The following is a 17,831-nucleotide window of genomic DNA, read 5'->3' on the forward strand; positions in this document are numbered from 1 at the left end:
ATTGCCTACCTGCATGGGGATCGCCGGGTCGAATCCCTGCGTTATCTCCGACTTGGTCGGGCGTCCCTACAGACACAATTGGCTGTGTCTGCGAGTGGGAAGCCGGATGTGGGTATGTGTCCTGGTCGCTGCACAGTCGGGGTGCCCGTTCAGGGGGGAGGGGGAACTGAGGGGAAGAGTGTGATCATCTCACGCGCTACGTCCCCTTGGTGAAACTCCTCACTGTCAGGGGAAAAGAAGTGGCTGGCGACTCCACATGTATTGGAGGAGGCATGTGGTAGTCTGCAGCCCTCCCCGGATCGGCAGAAGAGGTGGAGCAGCGACCGGGACGGCTTGGAAGAGTAGGGTAATTGGCCATGTATGATTGGGGGGGGGAAGGGGGTGTGTGTGTGTGTGTATGTTAGTCAGTCAGTCTGTCCGTTGTTCTATCTGTATGGGTTGTAGTGAGGCAACCACTGATAGTTAACACGGAATAATGTGAGTTTCCATGAGCAACGGCTGTCATGACTATCCAAGCAAAAGTCATAGAAAGTCCCTGAAAAGTCCTGGGAAATAATTTCCTAAAAGGAGTTGGAGTCTTGAAATATTAGTTTGTGGCTTTTTTGGTGCTAAAGGTCCCTGAAAGAGCTCCTATCTTGGTGTAACACCAGTGACTAGCCACCACAAGCCTGTGTCAGGCGCTGTTTTATTATGTATTCATGTGTCCATCAAAAAGTCAAGTTTCTTTCCCTGATAATCCCCTTCAGATCCTGGTTAAGCTGTGTAGCTTCGTGTCGCCCGCCGAGGAGCTGGCCCAGAAGGATGACCTGCAGCTCCTGTTTAGCGCCATCACTTCCTGGTGCCCACCCCACAACCTGCCCTGGAGGAGGAGTGCAGGGGAGGTGCTCACCACCATCTCCCGTCACGGCCTCAGTGTCAACGTGGTCAAATACATACACGGTATTGATATATCTGTGTGTGTGTGTGTGTGTGTGTGTGTGTGTGTGTGTGTGTGTGTGTGTGTGTGTGTGTGTGTTTTGCATCTAGTACGACAGTAAATTGGCCCCTCTCCCAGCTTGATCAGTCTGCTATCTAGCATGCAGTACAAAATAAATCCATGGAGGGGAAGAGTGAGTGTCCTTCTTTGCATCGCTTCTGCTGATGGATTCATTGGTAAAATTTGCCACACATATGATTCAACAGTGCAGGACATATTTTTGATAAAATTTCAACTTTGATAGTCTTAATAATCTGTTCTCGTGTGTCCTGGCCACTCACCCAGAAGTGTGTACCATGTAGGCTCAAGCCTGATCACAGCATCCTTCTAGTTCCAGTGCAGCTCAGCACCTCCTCTACATTGTTCCCCTCTCCTACTCTACATTTCCTTTCTAGCTTTGCTGCCCTGTTTGATAAAGATAGAAGTTGCTTAAAAAGGGGCTTGCATTTTATTTCTTTTTAAATACACCATGGCGAGAGGTAGCAGGTAGGGAGTCAGCTTTTGTTTGTTGTTGTTGTTTGTTTCCTCCCACAGTCCAAAGACATGTAGGTCCGGTGACTCGGCTGTACTAAATTGTCTCTAGGTGTGAATGTGTGTGTGTCGGCCCTGTGATGGCCTTGCAGCCTGTCCAGGGTGTCTCCCCGCCTGCTGCTCCAATGACTTCTGGGATAGACTCCAGCATCCCCGCGACCCTGAGAGCAGGATAAGCGGTTTGGATAATGGATGGATGGATGGATGGACAGCCTGCTTGTCAGATCATATTTATATTAAATTTACCGTAGGACCCTAACAATTTAGAAAATGTCTGAAGACATTGTAAGGAAGTATGTATGTTTGCCTTGGAGCAAGGCAGTATTAAGCTGCTCAGTTTAACATGGAGCTTGATGGGACGACAAAGAGGGAGAGACAGAATGCCATGCGAAGGGGTTATACTAGCTACACTGCTTGATCAAATGACTGACAAAACTCTCTTCCTGCACCCTCACTTCCTTCATCCACACTTCCTGGATCCTCATTTCCTATACCCTCACTTCCTACATCCACACTTCCTGGATCCTCATTTCCTACACCCTCAATTGTTACATCCTCGCTTCCTGCGTCGATACTCTCCACAATCACACCTTCCACTTGCTATCTGCATCACAAATTCTCTTCTTTCTTTTTGCCCACCCAACCCCCCCCCCCCACACACACACACACACTCCAGAGAAGGAATGCCTGGCCACTTGCGTCCAGAACATGCAGCAGTCGGACGACCTGTCGCCACTGGAAATCGTGGAGATGTTTGCCGGCCTCTCCTGCTTCCTCAAGGACTCCAGCGACGTGTCGCAGACCCTGCTGGATGACTTCCGCATGTGCCAGGGTTACACCTTCCTGTGCGACCTCATGCTCAGGTAAATAAAACAACACCTTGCTGTCCTAGTACAGGCCTTAGATATGTGTTATACTGACCAAAGCTGTCACGTTATCAAATTTTCACTGTATGATTATCATGGAGAACGCTAGAAAATGATAAAATCAAGATAATTAAAGCAATTATTTCAGCAACATTTTATTGTGAGATATTTGATGTGTGTTGTGTGATTTCACAGCTGTTTGTGTGTTTGTACGTGTGTATTTGTTCATAATGGTGTGTGTGTGTGTGTGTGTGTGTGTGTGTGTGTGTGTGTGTGTGAATGAATGGGAGTAGACACAGGCTGAGGGAAAAAAGTGAAATTTTGAGTGAAATAAAGTGCTCAGCTTGATATTTTTCTAAGCTCTTTATATTTCTTGTGTGCAGTATTATCATAGCTACATCACTGTCATCATTATTATTATTATTATTATCATTATTATTAGTAGTGTTATTATTTATTCATGTTAGAATATCACGACTCTTGTAAAAATTGGTATGTCCCCACACCCCTGGTATTGAGTCTCACGTGTCCCTGTACCCAGACTGGAGCAAGCCAAGGAGGAAGAGTGTAAAGATGCATTGAAGGACCTGGTCAACCTGGTCACCTGTCTCACCACCTATGGAGTAACAGAGCTCAAACCTGCAGGCCTGACCACCGGCGCCCCCTTCCTGCTGCCTGGCTTCGTTCTTCCACAGCCCTCAGGGAAAAGTAAGTCACAGGGACAGAGAGCCATCCATTTTGTCCGCTGGCCACAAGGGACTTGTTTATCCCAAATTCAACTGACCGTCTTTTCTGTTTCTTGTGATTCGAGTTTTAGGATCCAGTGGGAACATCAAGTCATGGTTGTTTGCCTATCAGAATTGTTGGTTGAGTGGATAAAGATATTTGTCTGTCCCAAAAAACCGACAGTGTTTATGTCCCACTTGTCTCACATAACAACAACGGTTTGCCTGCATGGACGAGTTCATTCAAAGTGTTTTCAAACAGTTTTAGAAATCTTTTGGCACTCATCAACTTTTGGCGTCATGAGTTCATTCGTTGGTATGATCAAAATTTTCAGAGCCATGCAAACCTATCACACGCAACAGTTCCCTCTAACGTATGGAAAAATAGTTTTGATGTAGGAGGACATTAAAAAAACTACATAATCATATTTACAATTCAGGCAGGGTTTTTTTGTGAATCCGACATGACTTTCTCCTCCTACGTTCCTCTTTTAACCACAAATTGGAGAGAATTAAGAGATCAGGACTTCTAGAGGGCCAGAAAAATGTTTAGTTTGTCACACAGTGTAAAATATAGTCTTTGTCAATGATGACTAAGAAGTAATATAATGGTCTGTCTCAGCTAAGACAAGATGAGAGAAGAAAGGAAAAGCCATCTTCATCTTTTTTGTGGAATTTGAAGTTTGCTTTGGTAAACAGACATAAACGGTGCAAGAGACAGACCAGACAGCAAGGGATTCACGCAAAAAAAAAATAAATGAAAAAACATAAAATAAAATTACAAACTACACATAAATGAGGTAAAACAATAAGAAACCCCACAGGAATATGTATGGGTAAAACTTAGTTGTAAATGAGTATAAAACAAACATTGAATAAGGTATAAGTAATATCAAATCAAATGTCTTTATATCGAACATGCAAAATAAAAGAAGAAATGACCAAGCATAAATAAAACCAAAAAACAACAAATGATAAAAAGAAAACCAGAAGAATTGAAAAAAAAAATTCTCAATAGGGAATCCAATAAATGTTAGATGTTCGAAAAGGAGCAGGAGGAAGTGACTAATAATTTCCTGCCCCCTCTCTAATGCTCAATTTATAAAGCTAAATAATAAAATTAGTTTTTCACACCTAAGAGTAAGGAGTAATATGAACGGACTAAAAAAAAGCAGGACTTGTTCTGTCCCAATGAGACCATTCAGCTGGCGTACTTTAAAATGATCCCAAATAGCCATATAAAGAGAAATTGTAGCCGGGATCTTCCCTTTAAAAAACAGCTTCACATCTGAACCAAGGGAGTTCTTTGTGCTGTAGGCAGAATTTTGAAGACTTTTTAGAAACCTATTCTTGATAGTACACATAGGCGGCAATAGGGAGGTTCTTGGGGGGGCCTGAGCACCCCCAACGAAAAGCCATAGCACCCCCAAGAAATCTTGTAACTTCTCACATTTAATTTTTTCACTAAAAAAAAATTAATCGTTGGACTGTGTGACATTATGTGGTTGTCATACAGTCAAACAGTTTATTTTATTCAGTGAGGAAAATGAAATGTGTGAAGAAGTTACAAAATAAGATAAATTCATTTACAATATAGCTACTACTACTACTACTTTTGGCTGTTCCTGTTAGGGGTCGCCACAGCAAAAAAATACTGTAAATAAAATGAAAAAACTAAATCGTAATACTGTTATAATACTGTATTATGGCCGCTCTGATGGCCAAGCGGAATAAACCGCCGTTCTTGCAACCCGCTCGTCATGTGGCTGGGAGGTTCGTATCCCAGACTCGCCGTAACCGGTCACGGCCAGAGCGTCCACGGGGTAAGGCATTCATTAGGCCACCCTTACCCGAGGGATAGAGGGTGTAGATCGATGTAGTGTTCGGGGACTCGTCGTTCTCCAGCGACCCCTCTGGCCCATCCGGGTGCCTGCAGCCAAGCAACCGAAAGCATTCTCCCTACGTCTCTTTTGCGGCCTGAGGGTAATGCGATCCATGCGAGGCTTCAGCGTATAAAATGGCGAGAGCAGCCGACACGAGTTTGAAGGAAGCTGGTGTTACGACTATCTCCTTCTTGTGGAAACGTGAGCCAGGGGAGTTATTTGACAAGAGTTCCGGCCATATGCCATTGGGTTAATCGGGTGGGATAAGGGGAAAACTAGAAATAAATTTATAATACTGTATTATAATACTGTAATTGTAATACTGTAAATGTATTATTATTGTAATACTGTTATAATACTGTATTATAATATTTAATTATAATACTGTACATTTATTATTATTGTTATTATTATTCTGTGAACAATATAGTAAGCCAGCTGTCTATGTGGGTTTATCTTGGAAATGGCTTTTCTTTAAACACGAGGAGTATGGGGTGCATGTCATATTGGTGCTCAAACAGCCGGTGGCCCATTGTTGATCCAGAACTGTTAACAAGACAATACAAGGCTCTCCAAGCACCTGCCTGGCAGGGAGCTTGTAGAGCAAGCTAACTAGGAAATCTCACGTGGGCTGTTCTGGTGTAGAAACATGTTAGACTGTCACTTTATTCATTTTCATGGTTGCGTTACTGCTGCCATACACTGAAACTGCAGCTAATTAGTTCACATTACTGTGCAGATAGACAACAGCTTTCACGGGCAGCCGCATGGCTCTGAGGTTAATGCCTACGTGGTGAGTAAAATGCATTGGCAGTGAAAGCCAAGCATATCCAGACAAACAGGCACAGTTAATGTGCTGTATTGTGGTTGATCTGGTGGTTTTGGAGCGATCCGTGTCTACATTTGAGCAAGTTTGAGACGTGCCTGAAATTTATTTTGAGTTGGTTTTGGATTTGCTGCCGCTACCTAGGGGCAGCATGGCTCGGGAGGTAGAGAGGGTCATCTCGTAACTGGAAGGTTGCTGGTTCGATCCCCGGCACCTGCAGAGAGTGTATCAAAGTGTCCTTAAGCAAGGCACTGAACCCTTAACTGCTCCTGATGAGCAGGTTGGCGCCTTCCATGGCAGCCTCCACTATCAGTGTATGAGTGTGTGTGTGAATGGGTGAATGTGAGGCGTACACTGTAAAGCGCCTCGAGTGGTTGGTAGACTAGAAAAGCTCTGAATAAATGCAGTCCCTCTACCTGTATCTATCCAGCAGGGGCGTTCACTAAACAGGCTTACTCTCATTTGTAGTAATTCACTGACACACATTCACACATTTACGAACACATGTGGGAGCTGTTGGGTGCCATCACAGTTCTCTGCTGCTGCGATGGAACAGCTGGCAAGTTCACATTTAACATCTTCGTCCAGAGTTTCTCCCAGAAGGCATTTATTTCAACAGGCAGTCTTACAATCTTGCAGTCCATCTCTCCATCCTCAAGGTGACCGTGTTGTGGCCAAAGCCTGAACACGGGAGGAATGCCTTGATTCAAACCCAGACCGTGGTCCCCCCCCCTCCCCAGATCTCAATCTCTCAAATGACTTCGATGCTTGGCTGCTCAAAATGAGATTAACCAGTTGACTGACACTATGGCAACCACACGGCGCTGTCATTCTGCTGGTGATTGAATGCCCGAAGCGATCTGCATGCAAAATGGCCTTTTCCGCCCAGTGAAGGTGTTGTCTGGAGAAAATACGTCCACCCCCACCCCACCCCACCAGAACCTTCAAGTGTACTTCATGCATCAAACAAGCTAGTCCCCGTGGGTCATTATCGGACCATGTCAGACAGCAAAGTCATTCATACCTTTTCTGAACAGCTAAAGTCAAAGTTGGGACTAGAAGCTGTCCATTATAGAGAACCTCACCTCACCTAGGTCGTCCGTCAGGCCGCCTCAATAATAGGGTTTCGGTTGCGCATATTTGTTTAAAGCATGGGGCGCTACTCCACAGGCAGTTCTATGGTTCTCTGCTAACTGGAGATTTTGTGCCTTTCCATTGTCAAGATATTGATCATCTGCAAAGCCACGATGTCCCCCAGTCCATAACATCAGTCTGTTGATGAATACACCGAGGACTACTGCTACCCATAGGAACAGCAGGCTTTATTATGGAGGTTTACTCCTCTAGATCCGCCATGTTCTGCTCTGTTGTCTCCTGACAGCGTTAACAGGATTACCGCGAGGAGGGTGTGGCTCTTCACCACACACGGACGGACAGTCATTCATCATGGAGAGGCTATATTTTGTGCTTCACATGATGCTGGGGTGTATGGAGACCAGTCTAGGATGCCATGAAAAGGCCATCTAGGAATGGTACTAGTCCTATATTTAACCCCTGAATCCCAAAATATATAAAATCCCAAAATATGAAGTTATAGAGAAGGATGGGATTATAAACAGAAGGTCTTTGTAATCACGACACGCAGACTCAAACAAACGTGGATAAAGACAGACCCTGTCAGGGAGTTTTTCCTCAGAGCTTTTCATGGTTTCTGGTGAGCAGCAGTTGTGTAAAGAATGAACAGACAGAATCTGCAGATCATTTGGAACTCCTCTGCTCATTTTCACACCTAAGCACATGATCAATTCGGAATGTGGACATAGACTGTTGGTTTTGGAAAATTGTGCCCGGAATTTTTCTAATGACAGGGGACGGTCCACTCTTCTTGCCATTGTAATTTATGGAGTTGCAGAGAAGTATCACTGAGTGATAGACAGAAAAGCTTTAGACACACAAAATGGGCTGTTGCATGCTTCAAACGAAGTGCTGTTCAGGGTGCGACAGCTCTTTTTGTGTGTCTAAACCTTTTGTCACAGTCTTCAGTGTGTATCTGTAAAACAGCTGAAATTGTGTCTGCTGGTAACATCACTTGAATGTGAAAACTTGCTGCAGCCTGGTTTTCTGCTAGTCTGAATTACGCTGGAATTTGCCTATTCTTATTCAAGTAACAGTGCTGTAAATTTGTTATCTACATGTACTTATACAATTGACCATATTCACACTGTGGCCATTTTGCTGTCATGTGATGCTTGGGGGTGAGAAACCTAAAATTAACCTTCAAGTGAACCTTGCCTTCAAAATCGTGGATATTACCTTCAATCCAATTGCTGTATCCCTTTGTCTGGAGAGCTCATGGAAGTTTCTGTAGACTGAGCCGCCTACTTTTTAACCGTTTCACAAGTAATCCAGGGTACAGAGGTCAAACTCCTGGACCCCTTCCCCATAGCTAGCAGACTGACAGCTGACAGCTTCCCACCCTGAGTGTCATGTGACAGTAAAATGGCTGCCATGTGACCAATACAGCCTATTGGCGAACTGGGCGAACCCTCCATGAGTGTGTCGAGGTTGATGTCTGGCTACGCGAGATTAGAACTCTGCCAGATCTCATACCCACGAGACAAAGGAGGGGTCATGAGACTACTGCAACTGGCTTGGTCTTCAGGAACCCACCGGCTTCATTAAAAGTGTATAAGATCGGGGCGTCCAGGTGGCGTAGCGGTCTATTCCATCATCTACTAAAATGGGATTGCCGGGTCGAATCCCCATGTTACCTCCGGCTTGGTCGGGCATCTCTAAAGACACAATTGGCCGTGCCTGCGGGTGGGTAGTCAGATGTGGGTATTTGTCCTGGTTGCTGCACTAGCGCCTCCTCTGGTCGGTCGGGGTGCCCCCTCCCCAGATCGGCATAGAGGGAGTGGAGCAGCAACCAGGACAGCTCAAAAAGAGCGGGGTAATTGACCACATACAACTGGGGAGAAAAAGGGGGGAAATTGAAAAAAAAAAAAGATCACTGATATCCAGGATGTTGCCTACTTTTATAACTCCAACAAAATCCAGCAAATATCTCATAAACATTTGGTATTGTCCTGCCCTGTTTGCAGGTAAAATAGTGATTGTGGCTGGTAAATGTTGGGTTGGACAAGCTTGTGAAGCCAGTAGATTAAAAAAAAAATTCCCTTCCAGGGCATGAAATTATAAGTATAATATTATTGTCTGTATACTTCCCATCTTTGTCTCTTCCAGGCCACACCGTACGGAACATCCAAGCCTTCTCTGTGCTCCAGAATGCCTTTTTGCGTGCCAAGACCAGCCGTCTGGCGCGCACGCTGCTGGACGCCATCGGCAACGTGTACGCCGCCGAGCCGGCCAACTACTTCATCCTGGAGGCCCAGCACACGCTGTCGCAGTTCGCCGAGCGTGTGGCCAAGCTGCCCGAGGCGCAGGCCAAGTACTTTGAGCTGCTGGAGTTTGTGGTGTTCGGCCTCAACTACGTGCCGTGCAAGGAGCTGTTCAGTGTCAGCGTGCTGCTCAAGTCGAGCACGTCGCACGCTTGCAGCATCACGGCCGTGCGCACGCTGCTGAAGCTCGCGCGGCACGACCCGGTGTTCAGTGACGTGCTGAGGGAGGTGGGGCTGCTGGAGGTTCTGGTTAACCTGCTGCACAAGTACGCCGCCCTGCTGAAAGACCCAACGTCACAGCACCAACCGCACAGCAATGATCAAGGTGAGGGGGGCACCGCCCTTCCTGTGGACCCTTTCTCTTTATCTTTCTACTCTGTTTCTCTGTTTCTTTTTTTGACTCTGTCTCTTTCTCCCTGTCTGTATCTCTCTGTCTCTCTCACTCTGTTTCTGTCTCTCTCTCTCCAGCTGACAGTAAGAACAGCTCATTAGCAGAGGAACAGGAGCAGTTGGCCTGGCTGGTGATGGAGACTCTCACTGTGCTCCTACAGGGATCCAATACCAATGCAGGTATACACCACGCACATGCACACACACACACACACACACACACACACACACACACACACACACACACACACACACACACACACACACACACACTGGGGGGGAAGGTGTTTTGCACAGTTTCCTAAACAAGGTATTGCTATGGGGATCTGCTAAACAAGGGATTGCTATGGGGATCTTTGGTGTGGAAGGTCAGGGTTGGTTAGTGATAGCTCAGGCTGAACAAATCCCGAGTAGCTGCATTTTTTTTGTCCTCAGCTGCAGAAACACACAGAACTGCACTCCCAGAATCCCAGAAAATGAACCTGTACTAACCCAGAGTTTTGAGTGTTGAGTATTAGAGAAAATTGCATAACAGAAACTGTCCATGTGTGTATATCCCTTCTTTTCTTCATATACTACGATGGAACAATCACAGTCTCTTATCTCATTATTGTCCTAGTTTCCTCCTGTCTCCTCTCCTCTCCTTTCTGCTTCTTCCTCTTCTTTCCACCTTCTGTGTCTCCTCTCTCCTCATTTCATTTTCCTCCTCTGCTCTTCCCCATCCTCCTCCTCCACCTCTTCTTCCTCTCATCTCCTCTCCCTTCTTCCTTTTCCTCCACTCCGTCTTGCTAGAGGAGGAAACTGCATGTCCACATGAGGAAACCATCAGCCGTACCGTGCACTCTGCACCACCTGCACCTACGTCGAGCCTTGTTCTTGACCTCCATGGTCAACCTGTTTTTTTTTTTGCAAGCATTATCTTTTGTTTGCACAAGCAGGAGCCATATTTTATTTCGTTTGCTCACATATAGTTAGGTTTATAATGATACTTTTTTTTCTCCCCAATTGTACCCGGCCAATTACCCCACTCTTCCGAGCCATCCCACTGCTCCACCCCCTCTGCCAATCCAAGGAGGGCTGCAGACTACCACATGCCTCCTCCGATACATGCGGAGTTGCTTCTTGTCACGTGACAGTGAGGAGTTTCACCAGGGGGAGGTAGTGCGTGGGAGGATCATGCTATTCCCCCCAGTTCCCCCCCCCTTCCTGAACAGGCACCTCCAACTGACCAGAGGAGGCGCTAGTGCAGCGACCAGGACACATACCCACATCCAGCTTCCCACCTGCAGATACAGCCAATTGTGTCTGCAGGGACGCCCAATCAAGGCGGAGGTAACACGGTGATTCGAACCGGCGATCCCCGTGTTTGTAGGCAACGGAAGAGACCGCCACGCTACCCGGATGCCATAGTTTTCACATTTCTCTCTTCTCTGTCTCTCTCCCTATGTCTCTTGCCCCGATTAGGCCTTTTCAGGGAATTTGGGGGTGCGCGCTGCGTCCACAACATTGTGAAGTACCGTCAGTGTCGTGAGCATGCGCTGCTCATCATCCAGCAGCTGGTCCTGTCCCCCAGCGGAGATGACGATATGGGCACACTGCTGGGCCTCATGCACTCTGCCCCCTCCACCGAGTTGCAGCTCAAGACCGACATACTGCGGGTGAGGAGAAAATGCACTCATAGACACCCCTACACACACACAAACACACACATCCATGTATATATGCTTGCACATACACACATACACCCCAGGCACAAATAAACACTGTGTGAGAGGTACATGCAGGCATATGCAAATATGTCAGGGCACACGCTCAGATTTGAATGCACAGAGATATGGCTTAAAATCAGTTCCAAGGTTATACATATGATTTACACACACAAACACACACACACACACACACACACACACACATATATATATATATATATATATATATATATATATATATATATATATATATATATGGGCTCAGGCACAGCCGAAGTGAATAGAAGTAAACTGGAAACAGGAAAGGACAGGGCTTCACTTTTCAGAGGCATAATTACATTTTCAGATTTGTGTCCATTAGATGAGATAATTGCTCATTCATTCTGATGGTTGCGGCCAGATAAGTATGCCGGCGTTTTGCTCTTCTCTTTTCTAAGCAGAGATTTTAATTAGCGTCTACCAAAAACCTGCGAGCCCGAAATAACTGGGAGATGTATCCAATCCCGTTAAGGAGAAAAAAGGAGTTGCTCTTGTAATGAGGTTTCCTTTCACAGCAGAAGCGGCTCATAGTCAGACGCTGGTGTACAAACACATTAGGAGATTAGAATTAAGCTGACTGGCCTGCAACTATGCCGATAAAAACTGTTATTAGCATAGAAGAGGTGACAGAAAAAACCCAGCATTCATTCAGTGTGATAATTTCCCTGATGTGCCCCTGTAAGATGGAGGTAAATTCACATTTTATTTATTGCCATGTATGCTTGCACATACTCGGAAATTGGCCTGGTGGGATACTCAATTTACAACAAGAGTAAAAACTTGGAATGGAAATATCCATCCATCCATCCATCCATCCATCCATCCATCCATCCATCCATCCATCCATCCATCCATCCATCATCTCAACCGCTTATCCTGCTCTCAGGGTTGTGGGCATGCTGGAGCCTATTCCAGCAGTCATTGGGCAGCAGACAGGGAGACACCCTGGACAGGCTGCCAGGCCATCACAGGGCTGACACACACACACACACACACACTCATTCATTCCTAGGGACAATTTAGCATGGCCAATTCACCTGACCTACATGTCTTTGGACTGTGGGAGGAAACCGGAGCCCCCGGAGGAAACCCACGCAGACACGGGGAGAACATGCAAACTCCACACAGAGGACGACCCCTAAGGTTGGACTGTCCCAGGGCTCGAACCCAGGACCTTCTTGCTGTGAGGCGACCGCGTTAACCACCGTGCCACCGTGGAATGGGAATATACAATATCAAAATGTATAAACTATGTACAGGTCATAGGCTCCAGCATCCCCACGACCCTGAGTAAGGTTAAGCGGTTTGGATAACGGATGGCTGGATGGATGGATGGATGGATGTGCAGGTCATTTCTATTCTTCTGTCTAATACAATGATGTGAACAGGGCCTTATAAAACCTTATTCCATAATTCATGAGCAATTTTCAATATTTTAGCAGCACAGTTTTGTGTTTTACAGTAGACCGGCACCTACTCAAATGGCTTTGCCTCTCCAGCATTATAGGGGGATTGGGATTTCCCAGATTGGAGGATAGGAAGAGTTTGTCCTCAGCCTCCTCTGGTTGGCAAAGTGGGAAGTCTTGTAGAGAAAAAACTGGCTGTGCTGAGTCTGGTCTTACTTTAATGCAATAAGAATACTGCTGGCCCAGCGGGAGCAGCTCATCACCGTTTTCACTGCACTTTTATTAACTCCTTCATTCATTTTACTACTGTTTTACTCACCCTTTCGTTCTTTTCTCCACTGCTCTCTCTATTTACCGTATCATCCAATCACAGCTTAGGGCTGTGTGACGATGACGTGAGCAATAGTCACGATTATTTTGCAGCGTTACTCATCACAAAATACTCTTCTCAATCAGTTGGGTAATAACCCTGCAGTTTTTTTTGTGTGTCAACTTTTTGACCATTTCAGCTCATGCTGTTATTCTAAATGAAATGAAAGATTTTGCTGTTTGTGACTCGCGATATTATACATTAAATACTTGTGAAAACTAAAACTAAACCCGCAGTGTGCAGCTAGGGCCTATTACCAGACTTCAAGACCTGCTGATACTGTACCGATTATGTATTTATTTGTGTATGCATTGGTATTTAAACTGTTCTAAGACCAAAAAGGGCATTAAAAGGGACTTGTACAAGAGCTGCTAAAATGCGAGTTCAAGATTTCTTGTTCTTTTTTTTTTCTTCTTTTTTTTTGTGGATTTGTCCCCCTTTTTCCCCTCACTTGTATCCGGCCAATTACCCCACTCTTCCAAGCCGTCCCGGTTGCTGCTCCGTCCCCTCTGCCGATCTGGGGAGGGCTGCAGACTACCACATGTCTCCTCTGATACATTTGGAGTCACCAGCCGCTTCTTTTCACCTGACAGTGAGGAGTTTCACCAGGGGGACGTAGAGGCTGGGAGGATCACGCGATTCCCCCTAGTTCCCCCTCCCCCCCGAACAGCCGCCCTGACCGACCAGAGGAGGCGGTGGTGGTAGGGAAGAGAAAGCTCTGCGACACAACCCACAGATTCCTGAACAAACGTTCTCAGCCTAAAATGTGGCTATTTCTGTGGGAGTCACAGGATATTTTTTTTAGGAATCACACTTTTTTTCTTGGAAAAGAATGAATATCTGAAGCCTCCGGTCTTTTTTAAGGTCAATCTAAGTAAATTTACAAGTTACCAGAATTTCGCCTTCCTACATTGATGCTTACAACATTCAAACATAACTGAAAATGTAAGGAAATAAAGGAAATGGTAAAATAATTCCAGTGCAACCTAAAATTACAACATGTATGTGATGTTGTTTTATAAATGTTAAAATGCAGACTCTCTGAGTGTGCAAAATATTCTGTACATCTGAGAAAGCATAAAGAATTTTTTTATAGAGGAGAAACGTGACATATTTAATGAGTAGGGATTGCTGTGCTTTTTAGGGGCTCTTGAGGGGCTATCATCTAGAAACCCTTTACTTTAGAGGAGCCCACCTTTCATGTTGTCTTTCTCCTCACCTCCTCCGCTCCTCTCTCCTCTTCCCTCCGTCTCACGCTGTCCTCCAGGCCCTGTTGGCGGTGTTGCGTGAGAGTCATCGCACACGCACCGTCTTCCGCAAGGTGGGCGGCTTTGTCTACGTCACCTCATTGTTGGTGGCCATGGAGCGCTCGCTGTGCCAGCCGCCGCGCCATGGCTGGGAGTGCGCCAACCAGAACCAGGTCTTCGAGCTGCTCCTCACCGTCTTCTGTACGCTTACCGCTGCCATGCGGTACGAGCCTGCCAACTCACACTTCTTCCGCACGGAAATCCAGTACGAGAAGCTCGCTGACGCTGTCAGGTAACGGTCGGACTGTGATTTTTTTCTTCTTCTTCTAATGCTTCTAAATTGCTGTTGTTCTTGTGAAATAAATTTGTTTTGCTCTCTTTAAAAGAATAACAAGGAATGGTCTGGTAAAAACAAAGAAAACCCTGTCATTTTAAAATAGGCTAATTTGTTTTGTTGTGTAACAGAAAGATTTGCCTTTAGAAATAATTCATAGATGCGAGATAAAGAAAGGATGGTAGGCTTTTGTAGTTGTAACTCCAATTGTTATTTCTATGCAATATTTTCTATATGCTCCATTTTATAATTTGTTTCTCCTTTATTATTTTTCTTTTCAGGGAAAGACATTATGAAGGAATTATGAAGTTATGCAACAAAAATCTTGCAGTATTAAGTGCTTTTTCATCAGGTTATTGTCGCTTAGGAACTATAGACCTACTGGTTTCATCGAAATCACCTGTCCAAACCCATGTCACGATTCCCCACTTGCCTCCTGTCCACACCAGGCTACTGGGCTGTTTCTCAGATACCAAGAAATTGGGTCTCACAAGGGTGTTCCCCTCCAACGCCCAGCCCTTCCAGAAGCTCCTGGAGGAGGAGGCTGCCCCTGGGGGCTGTGCCGGAGACAATGTGTGCCCCACCCTCAAACACTGCAGCAAGCTCTTCATCTACCTGTACAAAATGGCCACCGACTCATTCGACAGGTGAGTGACCCACAGGGTCTAACCATTACCACACTGAAAAAAAATTACAATCATGCTTTATCTATGTAGTACTCTTATCGTAGCAGAGATTACAAAGGCCTTAACAAATAGAGAAGAAAGGTAGTTGACCATATCCCAGAAAGCTGAATCAGTTCATCTGGACACAACGTTTAGTGGGGGAAATATTTCATCACTCATTTAAGTGACTTAGTCAGTCTCAGTTGACTGCAGGTATCCCAACCTTATAAACAGCACAGTTGCATAACGACTGAAACCAACAATCCGTTTCATATACAAATTGCCGTCACCATTAATTAGAATTACAATGGCCATGTGTACTGTTCAGAGTATTGGGAAATAATTGCAATCACAGCATTGTAAGGTGACGACAGATGTATTCTTAGCTCTCCCCCCCAGTTCAAGGATGGCCATTCCCTCTTCATATAGATGGCCTGTTTGACTCCCCATTCAAAACAGCATTCCTCCATAGTCCTGGCCTGATAAGGTAGCTCTTCTGTGTTGTCTCATCCTCTTCACCTGAGCATGTTTTGTGGTTTCAAAGCAACTGAGACATGGTGGAAAATACGGATCTCAACTGTTCCGACACTCCCTCCACATATGGCAGCACCATTGGTTTACACCCAGACAGCTGTTGTCCTTCTCCTCTCTTTGATCGGCTGGTGCACTGTTTGGGGATCTTCCTGGCTTTGACAAATGCCCAGTTAGGATAATCCCACTTACCCAGGGTCTGTTTAATGTGGGATTTCTTCCCTTTGTCGGCCGCTGTGTCGGTGGGGATGTGGTCAGCTCGGTGGTACAGTGTCCCGATGACTCCTAGTTTGTGCTCCAGTGGATGACGAGTCAAACCTTAAGTACTGATCAGTATGTGTTGGTTTACAGTAAACATAATCAAATGTTCCATCCAATTCCCCACCACCAATTGCAATTTTACAGTCTAAGAAGGTTGACCTGTCATTTTTCACATCCTCCCTGGTGAACTTGATGTGGTTGTCCACCGAGTTAATATGGTCGTTGAAATGTGGTACGTCCTGGGATTTAATTTTAACCCAGGTTTCGTCCACAAATCAGAACCAATGGCTAGGTGGTTTCCCTGGATAGGACATCAGAGCCCTCTTTTCCACTTCTTCCATATACAAGTTGGCCACTATAGGTGAAACTTTGGACCCCATAGCATACCCATGTTTCTGCCTATAGTACTGCCCCCTGTATGTGAAGTATGTGGACTGAAGACAGCTTCAGGAGCAGACACACTTAGTCAGTGTTAAGGGTGGTCCTATTGCTAAGGATGGGGTCTTCCTGTAATTTCATATGGACTACCTCCATTGCTTCATAACAGGAATGCATGTGAAGAGAGACAACATCATACGAGACCATTGTTTCATCCCCCTCCATAATGATGTCCCTCACCTTATCCACAAATTTCAGTGTTTTGAATGTGATGTTCATTACTGCCTATCAATGGGTTAAGAATAGATGCCAGAAACTTTGAGATGTAGGTCACTGAGTTAATCATACTAACAATAGGCCGTAATGGCACATCGTGTTTATGTATACCATGCATACACCTAATCTGTATGGTTTATCCAAGATACATCCTGTTTATGTCTCTTAGGTAAACCATACAGACTAGGTTTAGCTTCCCCTGGGTATAATCTATAGTACAAAATTCTGTCAATAGCATTGTCCTGTTTTAACCACTTGAGGTAATTTATCACCTTTTTCTTGTAACCATTGTCTGGATCTCATTTTAGGGGCTCATAAATGTTTATGTCGCTGAGTAACTTCATAACTTGCACATGATAGTCTGTCTGGTTTAATAAAGTAGTTCATCTGCCTTTGTCTGCCCGGGAGGATGATTATGCTATTGTCTTTACTGAGAGTTGTGAGTACATTCCTCTCGTCTCTGCTGATGTTGATTGGTGGCAGCTTTGCATTGCTGAAACTTTCATCTGCAGACGCTCCGCTTCTAGGTCTCTGATGTTATTGTTACGGATCTTTGATTCCATGGTTGTGATCAGTTCCACTAGTGGGACTTGCCTCAGCGTGACAGCAAAATTCAGCCCCTTAACAAGGATGTCTTTTTCTGCCGGGGTGAGTTATCTATCGGACAGATTCTTCACCCCCTTGTCAACATTGCCGGTGTGTGTCTGGTATCCATCTCTCTGTCTGCCGTTGAGGGCACCGTCTGTTGTCTGCTGATGTCTCTGGCGTGCAGTAAGTTGGTTGAATTACTTCTGATGCCTGGTTTTTGACTTTCCATGTTGTGCCAGATGAGCCTTCTGCGGAGACTGACAAAGTCACTTAGATGAGTGATGAAACATTTCTCCCACTAAACATTGTTTCCAGATGAACTGATTTGACTTTCTGGGATTTCCTTACCTGAATTATGGAGCATGTATCAAAGTAGTTAACCATAAGAAACACATAAGATTAAAAAATGCCAAAATCTTAAACATTTCAAGG

At 45.3% G+C, this 17,831-nt stretch overlaps 1 protein-coding gene across 1 annotated transcript in view; it reads left to right on the forward strand.

Moving 5' to 3' along the window:
• Nucleotides 1-17,831, forward strand: part of wdfy3 (WD repeat and FYVE domain containing 3) — a 202,712-nt gene that overhangs the window by 33,884 nt on the left and 150,997 nt on the right. Inside the window, exons 5-12 of the mRNA XM_056274002.1 lie at nucleotides 747-939; nucleotides 2,184-2,370; nucleotides 2,915-3,081; nucleotides 9,051-9,530; nucleotides 9,674-9,775; nucleotides 11,060-11,253; nucleotides 14,387-14,658; nucleotides 15,150-15,347. Of these exons, the coding sequence (XP_056129977.1) occupies nucleotides 747-939; nucleotides 2,184-2,370; nucleotides 2,915-3,081; nucleotides 9,051-9,530; nucleotides 9,674-9,775; nucleotides 11,060-11,253; nucleotides 14,387-14,658; nucleotides 15,150-15,347 (1,793 nt within the window). The remainder of the gene's footprint in view (nucleotides 1-746; nucleotides 940-2,183; nucleotides 2,371-2,914; nucleotides 3,082-9,050; nucleotides 9,531-9,673; nucleotides 9,776-11,059; nucleotides 11,254-14,386; nucleotides 14,659-15,149; nucleotides 15,348-17,831) is intronic.

The sequence above is a fragment of the Lampris incognitus genome, chromosome 1, assembly GCF_029633865.1.
Source record: "Lampris incognitus isolate fLamInc1 chromosome 1, fLamInc1.hap2, whole genome shotgun sequence".
NCBI classification, from domain to species: domain Eukaryota; kingdom Metazoa; phylum Chordata; class Actinopteri; order Lampriformes; family Lampridae; genus Lampris; species Lampris incognitus.